This window comes from Pristiophorus japonicus, chromosome 11 (assembly GCF_044704955.1).
Source record: "Pristiophorus japonicus isolate sPriJap1 chromosome 11, sPriJap1.hap1, whole genome shotgun sequence".
Classification (NCBI taxonomy): domain Eukaryota; kingdom Metazoa; phylum Chordata; class Chondrichthyes; family Pristiophoridae; genus Pristiophorus; species Pristiophorus japonicus.
Genome location: NC_091987.1, coordinates 108,064,766 through 108,085,123, shown reverse-complemented (window position 1 = coordinate 108,085,123; position 20,358 = coordinate 108,064,766). Strand labels below are relative to the sequence as shown.

The 20,358-nt window shown below is 47.3% G+C and overlaps 1 protein-coding gene across 1 annotated transcript in view; it reads left to right on the top strand.

The window, feature by feature from the left end:
- Positions 1-20,358, top strand: part of LOC139276218 (cell adhesion molecule DSCAM) — a 699,015-nt gene that overhangs the window by 371,028 nt on the left and 307,629 nt on the right. The window contains exons 6-8 of the mRNA XM_070893864.1: positions 6,049-6,345; positions 8,160-8,435; positions 16,380-16,658. Of these exons, the coding sequence (XP_070749965.1) occupies positions 6,049-6,345; positions 8,160-8,435; positions 16,380-16,658 (852 nt within the window). The remainder of the gene's footprint in view (positions 1-6,048; positions 6,346-8,159; positions 8,436-16,379; positions 16,659-20,358) is intronic.

Sequence of the window (20,358 nt, the reverse complement as noted above, 5' to 3'; positions counted from 1 at the left end):
TCCTTTCTGCGGTTGTGGTGCCATGAACTGAACTCTAGATGGGGTCTGACCAAGGCTCTGTACAACTGAAGCATCACTTCCTGCCTTTTACATTCCAGCCCCCCCTTGGGATAAAGGCCTTTTTGATTACTTGTTGCAAAGCGCAATAGCTTTTAGTGACTTAAGTACCTGGACACCATAATCTCTTTGCTCCACCACAGTTTCAGTTCAGCCATGATCTTATAGAATGGCAGAGCAGGCTCGAGGGGCCAAATGGCCTACTCCTGCTCCTATTTCTTATGTTCTTCTGTTCGCCACATGAACTGCAGCACATGAACTAATTCCTAGTTTCTCAAAATATTCCCATTCGCCTTTTTCGGATCCAAAATGGATGACCTCACAATTCCGGCCCCCCCCCCCCCCCCGCCACCCGCCCGCCCCCTCCACCCCATTGAACTCGTTGTGCCTTAGTTTTGCCCAAACGCTTAAATCTGTCTATGTACCTTTGTAACTACCTGCTCCCATCCACAGCACTTACCCTGCCTGAGTTTAACAGTGAGATTGTGTATTATTCTTTCATCTCTGAGTTCTGCATTTGAATCCAGTCAAGAATTAAAATCTGTCTATCTCTCTCTCTCTCTGTCTGTCTCCCTGCCTGCTGCAATGATCATATGTCAATTTAGTTTGGGTGGTTGCAATTTCGAGCAGGTTTGAGCCCAAAGCACAAAGCTGGCACTAACTGGCACCTAGCAGTGTAACACCAGCTTGGAGTCATGAATGCAAAATAGAACATGTTCCGTTCCCAACGCTGACACCCACCGCTTGATTAACACAATTCCATCTTTCGTCCTCAATTTGTCAACAAATTTGCAATTTTTTGAAAACCAATTATATTTGCAAGAGATGTTCAATTCTCTAAAACAATCACTGGATTGCTGTGATCAGCTAAAAAAAATTGGTCTACACGAAAATCAGTTGATTCTGCAACATCTCTCAGTGCACACTGTCTTCCTGCATTGATACACCAACTACACAAGTGAACTGACCTAGAAAATACATGAAACAGAAAGACTTGCATTTATATAACTCCTTTCACGACCTCCACCGGACATGTCAAAGTGCTTTACAGCCAATGAAGTACTTTCGGTGTGTAGTCACTGTTGCAATGTGGGAAACGTGGCAGCCAATTTGCACACAGCAAGCACCCACAAACAGCAGTGTGATAATGACCAGATAATCTGTTTTTGTTATGTTTATTGGGGGATAAATATTGGCCAGGGCACTGGGGATAACTCCCCTGCTCTTCTTTGACATAATACCATGGGATCTTTTACACCCACCTGAGAGAGAAGGCAGGACCTCAGTTTAACATCTCATCTGAGTTTCATCCTCAGTACCACACTGGGAGTGTCAGCCTGGATCTTTGTGCTCAAGTTCCTGGAGTGGGGCTTGAACCCACAAGCGACTGACTCAGATACGAGTGCACTACCCTCTGAGCCACAGCTGACATGCAAGAAGCCACTATAGAATCTGATGCATGAATACGGCAGTCCTAATTCTACTCATGCCTGTACTATGTTTTGCATACTTTTTATATAATAAGCGCTGCTCTAAAACTTTAGGGATTTGAAGTCTCACAGAGCAGGGCAGATCGCTGTAAGTCCCCCCCCCCCACCGGCCCATGTACTGTTTGATTCTTTGATTAGTTTGATTGTGAGCATTTAGAGATGTTAGGAAAACAGCTCAAAAAACACCAACTCACAATCGTTCGCCCATCATTGAAATCTTGTAGAATGAAAAGTGCTTTAAAAGCAAAATGATGGCTCGCCAATATCTGAGTGAGTTTTTTTTTAGTGAGTAGCTGATTCTTATAGATTTCTTTGTTTTAATTCTGTGTGTTTCCAACTCACTCACTGGCCTCCACGTTCAATATAATGGGTTGTAATTTGCAGACCCTATGGGTGTGTGCGAGGTGCACTTCAGGGGCCACCCAAGTTTCGGCTTTAGGCACGCACTAAAACCCAGAATTTGCAATCTGTCAAGAATTCTCTTGGCAGATCGCACGGAACCCCGGGAGAAGGGCCTCCACGAACTGTTTGCCTAACTTCTACCCAGCAAATGCCCCTGAAGTTCTTACGCCAGATAACAGCAGGCGTAAGGCCTGCTTTTACCAGCGAAAGAGTTTTAAAAACAGAAAAATCAAATGTTAGCAATAATTTCAACAATAAAAACCCTGTGCAACAAGGGAAGTTTATTTTCAGCTCTGTTAAACATGTACATTTATTTTGCAAAAAATGTAAATTTGTTTTAAATATTTAATTAAATGCCATTTTAAATATGTAATGGTGTTTTTATTTATTTGATGTGTTGAGGTATTTTTTCATGTGATCCCCATTCATACTTATGAGAGTTCCGGAATCCCCATAAGCATGAATGTGGATTCCCTTCTTTGATTGGTTGGGCCGGCCCATGTAATCCCGTGCGAATCGCGAGGGCCTCTGGGATACATAGGCCTCTACACAGGCCTACGCTGCAGGCCCAGGGCCACAAGTGTCCGAACCTCTGGGGTCAACAGGTGAGCTGGTAGACTTTATTGCAGGTCAGAAGCTTCCGCTCGCGGGAAGCCTCTGACCGCAAAGTCAGTCCCATTGTCGTCTCAGCGAGTGTGATTTTGACTTCAATGGGAATAAAAATGGGGAATGATGTCAAAATTACCAACAGCTTGTGCAGCAGTCTGATTCGGGGATTCAGTCAAGTGCAAGAAGGACGGCACTCGGGATCTCATTGGAGATTTGGTTGCCAACCCTCCTGGATTTTCCGGTTGTCTCCCGGAATGGGACATGACTCTCCCGGGCACTGCTGCTGGCCACTTGGGAGAGCTCCACCTGGGGCCGGGAGAGCTCCACCGTGGGACCCCGCCCTCGCTGCTTGACATCACCGGCTGCCATCGCAGAGAAAACCCAGCTTGGTGGTGTCACCATCACTCCCACCACCCGCCCCCCACCCCCATCCCACCCCCCCCGCCCCGCCCCTAACCAACCCCCAACGGCACTTTAAGAGGAGGAGGAGGAGCCAGGTGCTCAAATATGTTCCGTTTGTTCTTTCTCTGTTGCATCCGGTCACCACTAGCCAAGAGGACAAACTGAAGGCTTGGAGTGAGGCCTCTGATAAGGCAGCCCTACAGCTGACCAATGGGAGACAGGCAAGAGGTATTTTTTTGTGATCCTCCCTCTGGCATTTTCCTCCTTTCCTGCGGGGAGAGTATCCTGTCGCCACTAGATGCACTGTCAATGTGACAGCATTGAGACTGGCATTTGACACGAGAGGTAGCTCAGGCGTAACCCTAGAGTGCTTCTGTTCTGTGGTCTGGTTTGTTGGACGTCCAACGCACGGTGCTATGTTGCCGCCCCCAAGATTTCAGAACTTCTAAAGGGACAATCCCACCAGAGAGCAGCTTCTCATCATACACTATCCACCTAAAAATGGAAGGGCTTCTTCCGTGGTAATATAGATCCCAGCATCGCTGGATTAATGCGAGGAGATGAGTGTGAATCGTCTAGGGTTGCTTCTCCCTCCCGATCTCCCTCCAGTGACTGCTGTTGTGGGTTATGGACAATAGAAAGGGCAGGGCCAGGGTTGGTTGTGATGCCCACCACCCCTTCTTTCCTCCACAGATCAGGTCGCCTAGGCTCAGCCGTGAACAACAGCCACTCGGGTGAGGTGCGGAGGGTGCCTGCCGTCAGTAGAGCCAACCCCGACAAGGAGTCAAGACCTTTTGGATGGGAGGGGAGACGAATTATTGAAGGATGGGAGGGGAGACGAATTATTGAAGGATGAGAGGGGAGACGAATTATTGAAGGAGGGGAAATGAATTATTGAAGGAGGGGAGACGAATTACTGAAGGATGGGAGGGGAGACGAATTATTGAAGGAGGAGAGATTAATTTTTGAAGGATGGGAGGGGAGACGAATTATTGAAGGAGGAGAGATTAATTTTTGAAGGATGGGAGGGGAGACGAATTATTGAAGGAGGAGAGATTAATTTTTGAAGGATGGGAGGGGAGACGAATTATTGAAGGAGGGGAGATGAATTATTGAAGGAGGAGAGATTAATTTTTGAAGGATGGGAGGGGAGACGAATTATTGAAGGAGGGGAGACGAATTATTGAAGGATGAGAGGGGAGACGAATTATTGAAGGAGGGGAGACGAATTATTGAAGGATGAGAGGGGAGACGAATTTTTGAAGGAGGGGAGACGAATTATTGAAGGATGAGAGGGGAGACGAATTATTGAAGGAGGGGAGACGAATTATTGAAGGATGAGAGGGGAGACGAATTATTGAAGGATGGGAAGTGCCCATTTAACAGTAGATCGGTTGAAGCAGATACAGCTTGCCCTGTTTTCCCTATGAACACTCGAGGGACTATTTCAATAATCAGATTAGTGAAGGGGAACGGAGTGGAGAGTGACAGAAATTTAAATTAAAACCAGTGATAATCTTTACAGCTCTGAATATATGTCTCACCAAAGTACTTCGGGTTGTGCCATCTAAAAAATAATAATAATACTTAGAACGTGCCTGTCACCCTCAGCTCGTCTTCCTAAAATTAAACAGAATTATCATCGCCTCACGCCCCTTTGTTCATTTCTGTCTCCCTGTTGATTATTCTCCCCTCTCCCACCACCACCCAGCTCCCCCCTCGTGTTTGCTCAAACAGTGAGCGGTGATAACACCTCCAGTTCCACGGAGTTACTGAGCCCGAGTGTGCAGGTGAGCAGAAGGATTATGGGTCGTGTAACATCAGGATGGATCGGGTTTCCCTCGCGCTCCCTGACCCTGCCCGGCTCGGCGGGCCGAATGTTCACTTTCACCGCAGTCAATGGATTCGGGCTGGGTCTACAAGGGTAGGCCGGCCCTCTTTACGCCCGGTGACACAAATGAGAATTCATCGTCGTGACTCCTCTCAAACAGCACCCTGTGTGAGTGGCTGTGTGTTTTACTGGATTGAGACCAGAACTGAGAGGTTATAACGAGCAGGAAAGACTATAAGATTAGAACTACCAGGCTGGGGCTCTTTTCTCTAGAAAAGAGAAGGCCGAGGGGTGAGCCAATAGAGGTCTTTAAGATTATGAAAGGGTTTGATGGGATTGACGTAGAGGAGATCTATCCACTTGTGGGGAAATGCAAAACTAGGGGCCGTAAATGGAAGATCGTCACTAATAAATCCAATAGGGGTTATCAGGAGGAACTGGTGAGAATGGGAACTTGCTACCACAGGGAGCAGTTCAGGCGAATAGCAAAGATGCATTTAAGGGCAAGCTAAATAAGTACATGAAAGAGAAAGGAATAGAAGGTTATGTTGATGGGGTGAGATGAAGAAGGGTGGGAGGAGGCTCGTGTGGAGCATAAACACCGGCATAGACCTGTTGGACCAAATGGCCTGTCTCTGTGCTGTAAATACAATGTAATTCTATGTAATCCATACTTATGTTAATTCAATCCCCTCACATTGCCACGCTTGGTGCCCTCTTCCAGCCAGCACTCTGTGTTACCAGCTGTATCTGTACTAACATTTATTCAGTTCGCTTACACTGTCAGGCTCAGCAACTCCTCTCAGTCAGCCTCCTCGCCTCAGTGCTCCTGGATCAGGGAAGAAGAATACCCACAAGGTTCCCACTCATGAGCGCTATGTAGTGACCCAGGGATGGAAGATGCGCGTGCATCGCCATCAGGGGGAGGAAAGGATTGGGCTCAATTGTGATCCGCTCCATGGTCCAAACGCCTGGCGAAGTTTAATGTCTACGTTTACGTGCAACGACCATTATTGCCGGCGAAAGCGTGCCCCAACAGAGTCAGTGCCTTCATTAGAAGACAAGAAAATTGAAGAGCCAAATAAAAAGAGTCTGAGACAGACATGTGTGCACCCTAACGGCCCAATAGGGCCAAGGTTCCACTTCGATAGGAAGCACACATTGTAGCAAAGTGAAACATGCTGTTGTAAACAAAGCGCGAGCCACCTTTGGGAGTAGTCTCACACAGCTGACGTTTTGCTCCCATTGTGTTTGCAGACGGAACGCCCAAAGTGGTCTCATCTTTCAGCGAGAAGGTGGTCAGCCCCAATGAGCCCATTTCACTGATGTGCAAGGTGAAGGGAACCCCCTCGCCCACCATCACCTGGACCTTGGACGACGACTCCATCTGGAAAGACGCGAGCCACCGCTTCAGCCAATACGTCACCACCGAGGGCAACATGATCAGCCACCTCAACGTCACCAACACTCAGGTCCGGGACGGGGGAGTCTATCGCTGTGCGGCCAATAACTCTGCCGGAGTCGCCATGTATCAGGCTCGAATAAACGTAAGAGGTGCTTGTCAAATTAGCTCCTCAGAACACATAGTTCATTTCATTAGGATTGTAAAATCCATGCATTCTTAAGTTCTGTTTTTCGAATTTTGAAATGGTCCTTTTTCTGTTGTTGTTTATTTTACAGATAAATTGCCTTTCTCACTGCTTCCATTCTATTTTTTTCCCCTCTCCTTCCACCCTCCCCTGTTGCCCTGGTTATTCTGACTTCCTTTTGCTTTCAGGCCTTCACAGAAATGATTTTCCATCACCATGCGAGCTCATGCTTCTGATAGGCCCTATTCACGTGACGCCAAATAATCGGTCCAGCATTTGTTCCCGAGGATCCTGTTGCGCGTACCACCTCATCTGTCCCCGTTGTTCTTTTATCTCCCTAGCTGAACCGTTTTCAGTCAAGCCAAGTCAACTTATGTTGATGCATTGGACCACCCTGAAGTAACACCAGTTATGCACGTGGATCTCACTGACTTTACTTGACTCCTTCAGCCAAATAATTCCATGTGGGCAACCCATTAGCCGACCGTATGTGAAACTACGCCGTTTTTCTAAGCCGCCTGTTGTTCTTTTTTCATTATTATTATTATTATTTTCGAATCCGATTCATTTCTGTCGTCTCGCAGCGACATAATGACACCACTCCTGTCTTGTAAGTTGTGAACAGTTGTTTGCCTTCTGCAAGTGCCACACCAAAATTTCCGCAGGTTCAATTCGGCATCGGCCCACGGAATTCCCCAGCTCGCTCATGTAAATAGGGCGACTGTCACATGATCGAACAGCCATTCTTCAGCTTCCCGGGCAGGAGTTTAAAGGTGAATTTCCTCCTGGATTTTTGTAGTAAGAATGACCTGTTGCCAAAAAAAAACACACGAGGCTCCCCTGGGGTCAACCAAAAAAATAATTGTGATTCAGATCCATTTTGAAGTTGGATATAAGATGGCTGCCATCAATAATGGCTGCCATCAAAGAGAACTGTACTGAAACAACAATGGGCCGTGCCTTTCAGAGTGATAAACTGATGTTTGGTGTCCATCATTGCTGACTGGTTCAGTTGCTGGCCAAAGACATGCTGAGAGAAGCAAGCCAAAGCTGGCTCCTCTCAAACACTGCCTCCAGGTCACAGAAGGGTACTGACAGAATCCTGAGGACTATATGCCTCAGTGCTCACTTTCATGTGACCTGTATAGTGCAGCTAGCAGCAGGCAGTTAGGTTTCCCTCTGTTGCTTGTCCTCAATCTTCAATCTCCAAGCAATCAACAGCATCACAGTCCCGGAAAAATATGGGTCAAACAATATGGCGTCAGATTAATGGAACCAGTTTCAGTAAAATAAAGATGGGGAGATGGATCTCCTGGATTTACACTGCATTAATGGGCTGCCACCTTAAATAGTGAAGACTGGCAGACAGCTTAAAAGTAAAAGGAGAAAGTGGTGCTTGGATAAATAAAAATTGCAGCGTAAAAGTGTCTTCAGCCAGGGGCTGGTATGTAGTGCGCGAGAGGGGAATTAAAGAGGTGGTAAAATAAGATTTACATTTTTAAAAGTTCTAGATAGGCACCATTGTATTGTCATTGGACCCACAAAACATGAATACAATTTTTACAACAAAAATATGGGAAATTTACCTTCAACATTTTCAGGAGCGTTTGGGCTTACCATTCATTTTCTGAAATCTATTATGTTATAATTAAACCAGTGTAAGTTATCAGATGTTTTTTGAATATTTTGACAGTTACATATCTTCAAAAAAAAAACCTGTTCTCTCTTTTACAGTTTCCATTGTTCCTATTTTTTTGTTTTTTTTTGTTTTTCTGACAGGACCTGCCAGTATACGGTCAATGAAAAATATCACGGCTATAGCAGGTCGTGATACCTATATTCACTGCCGGGTGATTGGCTACCCATACTATTCAATCAAGTGGTACAAGAATTCCAACCTCCTGCCCTTTAACCACCGCCAGGTGGCGTATGGCAACAATGGGACCTTGAAGCTCTCCGACGTACAGAAAGACGTAGATGAGGGAGAATACATCTGCAACGTGCTTGTCCAACCTCAGCTGTCCACCAGTCAGAGCGTTCACGTGGCAGTCAAAGGTATGGGCAGGTTGGTGGGAGTGGTCGGGAGAAACACCATACAGGAAGAGATTAGCAATTACTTTGGTGGCAAAAACAGGAAGGCAGAATATTATCTGAATGGTGACAGATTAGGAAAAGGGGAGGTGCAACGAGACCCGGGTGTCATGGTACATCAGTCATTGAAAGTAGGCATGCAGGTACAGCAGGCAATAAAGAAAGCAAATGGCATGTTGGCCTTCATAGCAAGAGGATTTGCGTATAGGAGCAGGGAGATCTTACTGCAGGGCCTTGGTGAGATCACATCTTGAGTATTGTGTGCAGTTTTGGTCTCCTAATCTGAAGAAGGACATTCTTGCTATTGAGGGAGGGCAGCGAAGGTTCACCAGACTGATTCCCGGGATGGCAGGACTGACATATGAAGAAAGACTGGATTGGCTAGGCTGATACTTGCTGGAATTTAGAAGAATGAGAGGGGATCTCATAGAAACCTATAAAATTCTGACGGGACTGGACAGGTTAGATGCAGGAAGAATGTTCCCGATGTTGGGGAAGTCCAGAACCAGGAGTCACAATCTAAGGATAAGGGGTAAGCCATATAGGACTGAGATGAGGAGAAGCTTTGTCATCCAGAGAGTGATGAACCTGTGGAATTCTCTACCACAGAAAGTTGTTGAGTCCAATGCATTGGATATATTCAAGAGGGAGTTAGATGTGGCCCTTACGGCTAAGGGGATCAAGGGGTATGGAGAGAAGGCGGGAGTGGGGTACTGAAGTTGCATGATCAGCCATGATCATATTAAATGCTGGTGCAGACTCGAAGGGCTGAATGGCCTGCTCCTGCAACTATTTTCTATGTTTCTATGTTTCCAGTTTGCATCAGCAGCCAATGTTGCCATAGTGACACCTTCTGTTGGGCGGGGAAGCACTAAAGTAACTGGGACTTGGGACGGTGTGGAAGGTATCAATCTGACTCGGCAAGCAAGTCACCTTTGGTGTCGACACGGATTGGGTTTGGTCGGTCGGGGAAGGGGGGGGTAAGAGTTGGGTGAAGGACGGAAGGGGAACAGAAAGTGGGCAACTTTGGAGAAATGCTAGCCAATGGAAGGCTAATTGAGGAATTATGCAACTGCTAATACAGCAGCCTGGATGTGAGACTTAGGAGATAAATCAGACCATCCAACACAAAATGGAATGCAAGTACCCTGCTGATCATTTTGCATAATGTTGAGGGACATTTGTAAACCTCCTACTGGAAGCAAATGAGGAACAAGATAAGGTTTAGTCCTTGATGGATTGTTCCATCAAAGCTGTCTACTCATACCAGTACAGCCTATAGTGGCAACACATCATTTCTCTCACTATCTATCTTTTCTACAGTATAAAAATATAGGTTTTGGGAGCAGAGGAAGGACAGTAACCCCAATAAGCCCATCCTTTTTTGATTAATCGATCCCGTTAACCTGCCTTTCTCTATCAGTATGCTTATGGTCAGTGCTTGGGTTGGAGAGGAATTTTTCCAGATTTTTTTCCCTAAATTGGCCTGGGTCTTTATCTGATTTTTGCGTCTCCCAGGAGATCACATGGCTCCATTTGGGGTGGAGTGTAGAATGTTTCAGTGTAAGGGGTGTCGCAGTTGTGTGGGGTAGACTGGTTGGGCTGGGTGCTCTGTACCTTTCCGCCATTGTTCATTGTTCATAGGTTTATATGTAACCTTCAAGGCTGCTGACCGAGGGCCGTGCGGCTCTTTGTCGGCCGGCATGGACACGATGGGCCGAAGTGGCCTCCTTCTGCGCAGTAAATTTCTATGTTTCTGTGCGTTATTTGAATTGTCTTTTCTTCATCCTTGTAAGCTCCTTCTCCTCCCTACATCTTCACCATATTGAGAACAAGAGTTAGCACGTGGGTTTCCACACTTTTTCATTCTTTCCAGAAACTGAACACTGCAGAACTCCTCGCCTCCTTCAATCTTTCTTTCTGACAACAAGCTTCAGGCTTTTTAAGCAGAATCTTGCTGTCACCTACTCACTCCTCATGATTTACCTCGTCCTTCATTTCTTCAAACTGCACAGTGAGCTTGTTCCCCCTTACCTGGGTTTCTTAATTAAAAATAAATCTGCACCTCTTCTAACCTGGTGGTCACTCCAAAATATCCTCACTCTCCATTCTGTTACTTCGATGCCCATTAAACACTCATTTATGTGAGCTCTGTAATAAATGGGACCTACATTTTTTATACTTCTTGGAGCTGAGCCCAGGAATCCTCAACTGCTCACCTCAGCACCTTCACAAAGTACTGTATTCATCCTGCAGATATAGAGAGTTGAATTCAACGCAATCATTTCAAGTTCTGTCCAATAACCGTAAAGGAGCACCGTCTTTGCAAAAAAAAAATTGGCAAACTTTTCTTTGTCTAAGGAGGAAGTACTGCCTGATAATTTTGTCGCATTAAAGTTACTTGAAGTGGGATGGTGCGTTTAGATGTGAACTGTCTTGAGAGTTTGGTAAAAAAAAAAATTCTATCTTATGTATTTTGGGAAGCAGCCGCATCATGAATAATCTCTGCTTTGTGGATTGGCTGGTTTCCTGATTCAGCATGGTAACCTAGACCTTTTAGGAACAGGAAAAGGCCATTAGACTCAATAAGCTCATTTATTTTTCATAGAGAGACCCCCCCCACCCACTGCCAGCTCACCACATTTACAATGTCTACGTCTCCTCAACGTCCTCATTTTTAACGAGCGCCCACTAGTATTTGACCTCTTCATCATAGTGACCATCTGCCTGGAGCTCTCCTGTCAATTCAGCTTATAATCTTGAACATCTTGACATCTTCTTTCCAAAGAAAAAAAGCCCAGTTACCTGAACCATTCCCCATAATTCCTGCTATCTGGTGTGGTCTTTGTTGCTTGTCTCCGCAAGATCCTACAAATCCCCTGGGAGGACAGACGCACCAACATTAGCGTCCTCATCAAGGCCAACATCCCCAGCACTAAGCACTGACCACACTCGATCAACTCCGCTGAGCAGGCCACATAGTTTGCATGCCAGACACGAGACTCCCAAAGCAAGCGCTCTATTCGGAACTCATCCACGGCAAACGAGCCAAAGGTGGGCAGCGGAACCGTTACAAGGACATCCTCAAAGCCTCCCTGATAAAGTGCACCATCCCTACTGACACCTGGGTGTCCCTGGCAAAAGACCGTCCTAAGTGGAGGAAGTGCATCCGGGAGGACGCTGAGCTCCTCGAGTATTGTCGCCAAGAGCATGCAGAAATGAAGCGCAGGCAGCGGAAAGAGCGTGCGGCAAACCTGTCCCACCCTCCCTTTCCCTCAACGACTATCTGTCCCACCTGTAACAGAGATTGTGGCTCTCGTATTGGACTGTACAGCCACCTAAGAACTCACTTCAGGAGTGGAAGCAAGTCTTCCTCGATTCCGAGGGACTGCCTATAATGATGATGATGATGTTGCCTGTCCCTGTTTCCTCTTCTGCGTATAATTGCACTTTCATTATTGCAGTGTTGGATTATTGAAGCCATTTGGAATTGGACTGAATGCATGTTTCAGAGCAAAACACTGGACTTATTCTGTGGTCCATGCAATGACCTGAAGGCTATGAGCATAAAATGAAAGTCATGAGTATAAAATGAATAGGAAGGTTTCAGATCAAAGGAGATTTTTCTCTCCGTGTTATGCTTATGTGGATCAACCCACAACTAAAGCAGTTATTGAACTATTTTTAAAAGAGTTAGATAAATATATGATTAGGAATAGGGTGGAATATTGTAGTATATAAGGGCGAATAGAAGTAATTGAACCCTATTTGGAATAGGAGCAGCTGAGATTGTGGAAATATTCAAAGCAAGGTAAGGGTTCAAGATTGTAAGCTTGGGTTTGTTGCTGTTTCTGTTCTGTTGTTGCTTTTTCTGTTGTTGTTTATTTTACAGATAAATTGCCTTTCTCACTGCTTCCATTCTATTTTTTTTCCCCCTCCTTCCATCCTCCCCTGTTGCCCTGGTTATTCTGACTTCCTTTTGCTTTCAGGCCTTCACAGAAATGATTTTCCATCACCATGCGAGCTCATGCTTCTGATAGGCCCTATTCAGTCCCCGTTTCTCTAATCTAGGCTAGCGCTCCTACGCAGCACTGAGGGAGTGCTGAATTGTCTGTGTTGCTGTTCATTCCAGCTTCTCTCCGTTTGCCTCAATTGATAATATCCTGACTCTGAGTCAAAGAGTTGTGGACTTAAGCCCCACACCAAAGCCCCACCTCAGTACAGCATTGAGGGAATGCTGCAGTGTTGGAGGAAGGCCCTTTGGATGAGAGATTAAACTAAAGCCATTATCAGGCAAATATTGCAGTTGAAATGGGGAGGAAGTTGACTTCGGCCTGGAATTTCCTTGGATACTTCACATGCAGAGTTGTATTTGACCCTGAGAGCAGCTTCCGACCAGATATCTGCACCAGCAATAAGACTGCCCATTTCCACCTCCGTAACATCGCCCGACCCCACTCTTACGTGCTGCTGAAATCCTCAACCCTGCCTTTGTTACCTCTAAATTTGACTATTCCAACACACTCCTCCTACATGCTACCCTATGTAAACTTGAGCTCATCCAAAACTCTGCTGCCCGTGTCCTAACTCGCACCAAATCCCGTTCACCCATCACCCCTGTGCTCGCTGGCCTACATTGACTCCCGGTTAGCAATGCCTCGATTTTAAAATTAGCATTCTTGTTTACAAATCCCTTCATGGTCTCACCCCTCCCTATCTCTGTAATCTCCTCCAGCCCCACAACCCTCCCCCGCCCCGAGATATCTGCGCTCCCTAATTCTGGCCTGTTGCACATCCCAGATTTTAATCGCTCAACCATTGGCGGCCGTGCCTTCAACTGCAAAGGCCCCAAGCACTGGAATTATCTGCTTAAACCTCCCTGTTGTGTTCATACTCTATTTATTTGTTACAGCTCACAGGACGGGCATTAGGACCCTCGGGAGCTATTCACAGTTGCTGTACTCATGCTGGTTCATGCCGGTTTGGGGACACCATTTTGACTTGTTGTATAAAGCACGCGGTTTAAGTTACTTTTCTCCTGGCTCAGTTTGTCAGTTATTTACGTGTACACAACACTCCCCGCCTCTCTACCTCTCTTTCCTCCTTTAAGATGCTCCTTCAAACCTATCTTTTGACCAAGGTCTCTCCTACCATCACCTTATGTGGCTCGGTGTCAAATTTTGTTTGATAATTTCTCCTGTAAAGCGCCTTGGCATGTTTTGCTATGTTAAAGGTGCTTTATAAATGCAAGTTGCTGAGATGCTCCCATAGCAGCATCGTAACTTCAAAAGAAGTGTTCCGCAAACCCTTTATGCGCTGCCGGTGAAGTTATGGCAGTAGAGCTGGAAGGAACTCTGGATAGATGTGAACTGGTGATCCTGTGGGACTGTAGGATGTAAAGCTGGAGAGGTGTTCGGGAATAGTAACTGACTTACCTTTGGGGGGGTCAGGGAGAAACTTGGAAGAACATTTTCTCAGGAGATTGAGTGGGTTGGGCAGCGTCCATGACAGAACAAATTGCAGGATTCGGGGAAGGAATGGGACTGCCTTTCTTCTTTGCGTACTTGACGTTTTTTTTTCCAGCAGCCTCAAGAAAGAACTTTTCAATTTCCACAATACGCATTTTTCTTCTCTAAATAATTGCTATGAAATATGTTTACTCTGGTTTTCTAACGCTGTTTGCTCCAAAGTAAAACTGACAAAGGTTACAGAATGAAAGGCTCTTTCTGAAAGGGTCAATGCTGTCATGGTCATAGCCCAGGAATTGCGGTCGGAGGCTTCCTGTGCGCGCGGATGCCTCCGACCTGATAAATATCTGTGTGCTTACCTGGTGGTCCTGGGCCTGTACACGAAGGACTGCGTAGCGGCCCACGTATCCCAGGCACGTAAACGCTTCGCATGCGTCCCTGGGATTACGTGGGCTGGCCCAACCAATCAGAGTAGGGGGATCCCCATTTATACTTGTAGTGAGATCCGTATATACGGAATCACCATATGTATGAATGGGAATACCCCAAAAACACACAAACACTTAAATACACCTTTAAAAAACCGTCACATATTTAAAATTAATCAAAATGGAATTTAATTCACTATTTAAAACAAAAATGTCATTTTTTGAAAAATGAATTTACATATTTTAAAGATTCTAAAAATAAACTTACCTTATTTCATAGGTATTTAAATGTTTAAATTGTTGAACAAAATATATTTTTCTGTCCATTGAAAGTCTTACGCTGATAAAAGCAGGCCTTACGCCTGCATTTATCAGTTGTTAGAATTTGAAGGGTATTCGATGGGTAGGAGTTGAGCGAATAGCCCAACTCTCCGCTCGGATGCATGCGATCTGTCACGAGGATTCTGGGTCTGGGCCCATGCACTTCACATACCTAAACCCGAAACCTGTGGGGAACCCATGTGCGTGCACACCTCGTTGGTGCAGTGACATCATTGTTTTGCTGATTTGAGTCGACCTTATTTCTATCTCATTTTGAATCGAAAAACTACATTTTCAAAGTTACTGGAAAAGTAGCATCAGCCCACTGGCCAGTGTGACAGCACAGTAACAGGGCTTTGAGTACCTATGAAATGAGGTAAGTTTATTTTTAGACCCTTTAAAATATGTAAATGTATTTTTCAAAAAATTATATTTTTGTTTTAAATAAAGAATTAATTCCATTTTGATTAATTTTAAATATGTGATGTTTTTTTAAAGATGTATTTTGCTTTAGAAATTCATGTTGTTGTAAATCCAATCCCTCATTCCTCCCCCCCCGAGCCCTACTCCCCATTAAATAAGTAACTTAATGGAGAGGATGCAGAGCAGATTTACTAGAATGGTACCCGGGATGAGAAACTTCAGTGATGTGGATAGACTAGAGCAACTGGGATTGTTAGAACAGAGAAGGTTAAGGGGAGATTTAATAAAGGTGTTCAAAATAGTGAAGGGGTTAGATAGAGTAGATAGGGGAGACTGTTTTCACTGGCAGGAGGGTCGGTAACCACAGAGTTAAAAACCAGGGGATAGAAGAATGTTTTTAATGCAGCGAGTTTTTATGACCTGCGGTGTGCAGCATGAAAGGGTGCTGCAAGCAGATTCAATCGTAACTTTCAAAAGGGAATTTGATATATATATATATTTGAAAAGGAAAAATTTGCAGGGCTGTGAGGAAAGAGCGGGGGAGTGGAACGAACTAGATAGCCCTTTCAGAAAGCTGTCACAGGCACGATGGGCCAAGCAGCCCCCTTCTGTGCTGCATGATTCTATAGCTCCATCCTAACTGATCATGCTATGAAAGCAAACTATAATAGTGATCCATTGGTTAGTACAAAGTGTTGAGGACATGCCTTTATATAGAACACTGAGTGCTGTATTTCAGCCCTCGTCCACAGCCCATACCCCCCAGCACCAGCTAAGTGGAAAGCCTGTGAACTATGCCTATTGTCTCTGCAACCAGGTCACAGAGGCACCCGAGCCTTGCTGACTCTCCCCTGGCATCTGCTGATTGCCTCCTCAGTGAAACCCGGGACATCATTAGGAAGATCTCACATTCAGATGCAAACTAGGGTCCCATCCCTCGGTAGTCAGTATTTGTTGTTAAGCAAAGATTGTGGACCTTAGGATTGCCTAAGTGATCTCGTTACTTGTTATGTTGAATTTGGTGAAGCAGAGCTGCCTTCAGACAGTGAAATATCATATCCTTGGACACGTTTTGTGATATATTCTTACGACATCACTAACAAACACACACTACAAGATGGCTCTGAACAGAAAGCTGCCATCATGTGACCTTGCCACATGACCCTTTTATTATTTACATTAGTAGTTGCAGTACATCAGCAGTCCACTAGGGGGAGCTCTATTACCCGTTTTCTCGGACAATTCACTCACTAATTTCTTCTGGTCAGTCCCGCCTTTTATTCAGCCTTTCGAATTCCCGAGATTCTCCATTGGACAGCGGGTGTTCATCCCTTGCGTGGTCATCTCAGGCGACCTGCCCATCAGAATCACTTGGCAGAAGGACGGTCGTCCAATCCCTGCGAGCCTGGGAGTTACCATCGACAAAATCGACTTCACCAGCTCTTTGAGGATCTCCAACCTCTCGCTGATGCACAACGGGAACTACACTTGTATCGCCAGCAACGACGCAGCGGCCGTGGAGCATCAGAGCCAGCTGATTGTGAGAGGTAAGGTGCAATATCACGGCGCTGCATCACGGGCGGTAATTGGAAGTCAGTGGCAGTAACTGTGCCGACGTTCCCATGTGCATGGAATGGCAGGAAGACTCTGGCATGAAGCTGGAAGTCCAATTGTGGAGTGCACTAAAAGACCAGTCTTGTGAGATCACCTCCAGTCGGTCATCTCACACTGCTTTACTCCGGCCTAGAGCAAGGGCCAGTTTAAATATATGGGGCACAGATACTTAAAGCAACCCTCTGCTGATTGTTAAAGTTTGAACAGCAGGTTAGTAGAGCTCGGCACATCCTCCTTTGCCTGTAGGCAGAGTTGTGATGAGCATAAAGTTTATTCCCACGCTCCCATTAATTAGCAAATATGCCAAGTTGCCAATACGACTAGATCGTTAAAAAAAAAAATCTGTTCACGGGATGTGGGCGTCACTGGCAAGACCAGCATTTATTGCCCATCCCTAATTGTCCTTGAGAGGGTGGTGGCGAGCCACCATTTCAGAGGGCAGTTAAGAGTCAACCACATTGCTGGGTCTGGAGTCACGTTTTGATCAGACCGGGTAAGGACTGCAGATTTCCTTCCCTAAAGGACATTAATGAACCAGATGGGTTTTTATGACAATCTGGTAGTTCCATGGTCACCATGACACAAACACAAAAGGATAGTATGCAGGTACAACAAGTGATCAGGAAGGCCAATGGTATCCTGGCCTTTATAGCAAAGGGGATGGAGTATAAAAGCAGGTAAGTCTTGCTACAGTTATACAGGGTATTGGTGAGGCCACACCTGGAATACTGCGTGCAGTTTTGGTTTCCATATTTATGAAAGGATATACTTGCTTTGGAGGCAGTTCAGAGAAGGTTCACTAGGTTGATTCCAGGGATGAGGGGGTTGACTTATGAGGAAAGGTTGAGTAGGTTGGGCCTCTACTCATTGGAGTTCAGAAGAATGAGAGGTGATCTTATCGAAACGTATAAGATTATGAGGGGGCTTGACAAGGTGGATGCAGAGAGGATGTTTCCACTGATGGGGGAGACTAGAACTAGAGGGCATAATCTTAGAAGGGGCTGCCCATTTAAAACTGAGATGAGGAGAAATCTCTTTTCTCAGAGGGTTGTTAATCTGTGGAATTCACTGCCTCAGAGAGCTGTGGAAGCTGGGACATTGAATAAATTTAAGACAGAAATAGACAGTTTCTTAAACGATAAGGGGATAAGGGGTTATGGGGAGCGGGCGGGGAAGTGGAGCTGAGACCATGATCGGATCAGCCATGACCTTATTGAATGGTAGAGCAGGCTCAAGGGGCCGAATGACCTACTCCTGCTCCTATTTCTTATGTTCTTATGTTCTTATTACTGATATTAGCTTTTTTTCCCCAGATTTATTTAATTAACTGAATTTATATTCACATAAAAAACGCTTCCCATTCCCTTCTGTTACACAGAATTCTAGAACTTGGTAGAAAGCAATGCCACAGCTATGCATTTGTTGTATGTTTAATCATCATCATCATAGGCAGTCCCTCGGAGTCGAGGATGACTTGCTTCCACTGTAAAAGTGAGTTCTCAGGTGACTGAGGAGTCCAATGAGGGACCTACAGTCTCTGTCACAGGTGGGGCAGACAGTGGTTGAAGGAAAGAGTGGGTGAGGAGCTTGGTTTGCCACACGCTCCTTCCGCTGTCTATGCTTGGCTTCTACTTGTTCTCGGCGACGAGACTCGAGCTGCTCAGCGCCCTCCCGGATGTTCTTCCTCCACTTTGGGCGGTCGTGGGCCAGAGATTCCCAGGAGTCAGTGGGGATGTTGCACTTTATCAAGGAGGCTTTAAGGGTGTCCTTGAAGCGTTTCCTCTGCCCACCTGGGGCTCGCTTGCCGTGTCGAAGCTCCACGTAGAGCGCTTGCGTGGGAGTCTTGTGTCGGGCATGTGGACGATGTGGCCCGATAAGCGGAGCTGGTCGAGTGTGGTCAGTGCTTCAATGCTGGAGATGTTGGCCTGATCGAGAACACTGACGTTGATGCGTCTGTCCTCCCAGGGGATTTGTTGGATCTTGCGGAGACAGCATTGGTGGTATTTCTCCAGCCAGGTGGACTTAAAAAATACGATTGTATTTTGCAAAGAAGAGCAGGGGAGTTATCTGGCTCCATTGCAAATATTTATCCCTCAATCAACATCACTAAAACAGATTGTCTGGTCATTATCATATTGCTGTTTGTGGGAGATTGCTGTGTGCAAATTGGCTGCCATGTTTCTTACATTACAATGATGACTGGACTTCAAAAAGTATTACATTGGCTGTAACGTCCATTAAGACATCTGGTGGTCATGAAAGGTGCTATATAAATGCAAGTCATTTTTTTATATTGTTTGTGGCTGCTCAGATGAGTGCAGGGTCAGGTTTGGTTCTGATCCCAGGTCCCCTCCTTCTGCAATCAATGGCTTGCTGATGCTCCCTTCTAGACCTGTGTCTGACTGGCCATTTGGGTGAAGTACCTGAGAGATGCCATGGAAACGCGGCCCAGCATGACATAGTATCCTAGACCTGTATCTGCCTGCACTCCAATCAATGACCTGGATTTGGGTGACATCCAATCCAGTCGCCATCTTCACAGCCATTGCCCTCCTGCAGCAGCAGCGCTCTGTCTTATGGTGGCGCCTCCTCACTCTTTTAAGGCCCTGACCTGCCTCTGATGTTCCTCACAGGTCGGGGCCGTGCCGAATGCCGGGTCCGCCCCCTCCACACTCTTTTAAACAGGAGCGGCGAGGTCGGGGCGGGGGAGCGGCGAGGTCGGGGCGGGGGAGCGGCGAGGTCGGGGCGGGGGAGCAGCGAGGTCGCGGCAAAGGAGCGGCGAGGTCGGGGCGGGGGAGCGGCGAGGTCAGGGCAAAGGAGCGGCGAGGTCGGGGCGGGGGAGCAGCGAGGTCAGGGCAAAGGAGTGGCGAGGTCGGGGCGTGGGAGCAGCGAGGTCAGGGCAAAGGAGCGGCGAGGTCGGGCGGGGGAGCAGCGAGGTCAGGGCAGGGGAGCGGCGAGGTCGGGGTGGGGGAGCGGCGAGGTCGGGGTGGGGGAGCGGCGAGGTCGGGGCGGGGGAGCGGTGAGGTCGGGGCGGGGGAACGGTGAGGTCGGGGCGGGGGAGCGGTGAGGTCGGGGCGGGGGAGCGGCGAGGTCGGGGTGGGGGAGCGGCGAGGTCGGGGTGGGGGAGCGGCGAGGTCGGGGTGGGGGAGCGGCGAGGTCGGGGCGGGGGAGCGGTGAGGTCGGGGCGGGGGAACGGTGAGGTCGGGGCGGGGGAGCGGTGAGGTCGGGGCGGGGGAGCGGCGAGGTCAGGGCAAAGGAGCGGCGAGGTCGGGGCAGGGGAGTGGCGAGGTCGGGGCGGGGGAATGGTGAGGTCGGGGCGGGGGAGCGGTGAGGTCGGGGCAGGGGAGTGGCGAGGTCGGGGCGGGGGAGCGGTGAGGTCGGGGCGGGGGAACGGCGAGGTCGGGGCGGGGGAACGGTGAGGTCGGGGCAAAGGAACGGCGAGGTCGGGGCGGGGGAGCAGCGAGGTCGGGGCAAAGGAGCGGCGAGGTCAGGGCAAAGGAGCGGTGAGGTCGGGGCGGGGAAATGGCGAGGTCGGGGCGGGGGAACGGTGAGGTCGGGACGGGGGAGCGGCGAGGTCAGGGCGGGGGAACGGTGAGGTTGGGGCAAAGGAGCGGTGAGGTCGGGGCGGGGGAG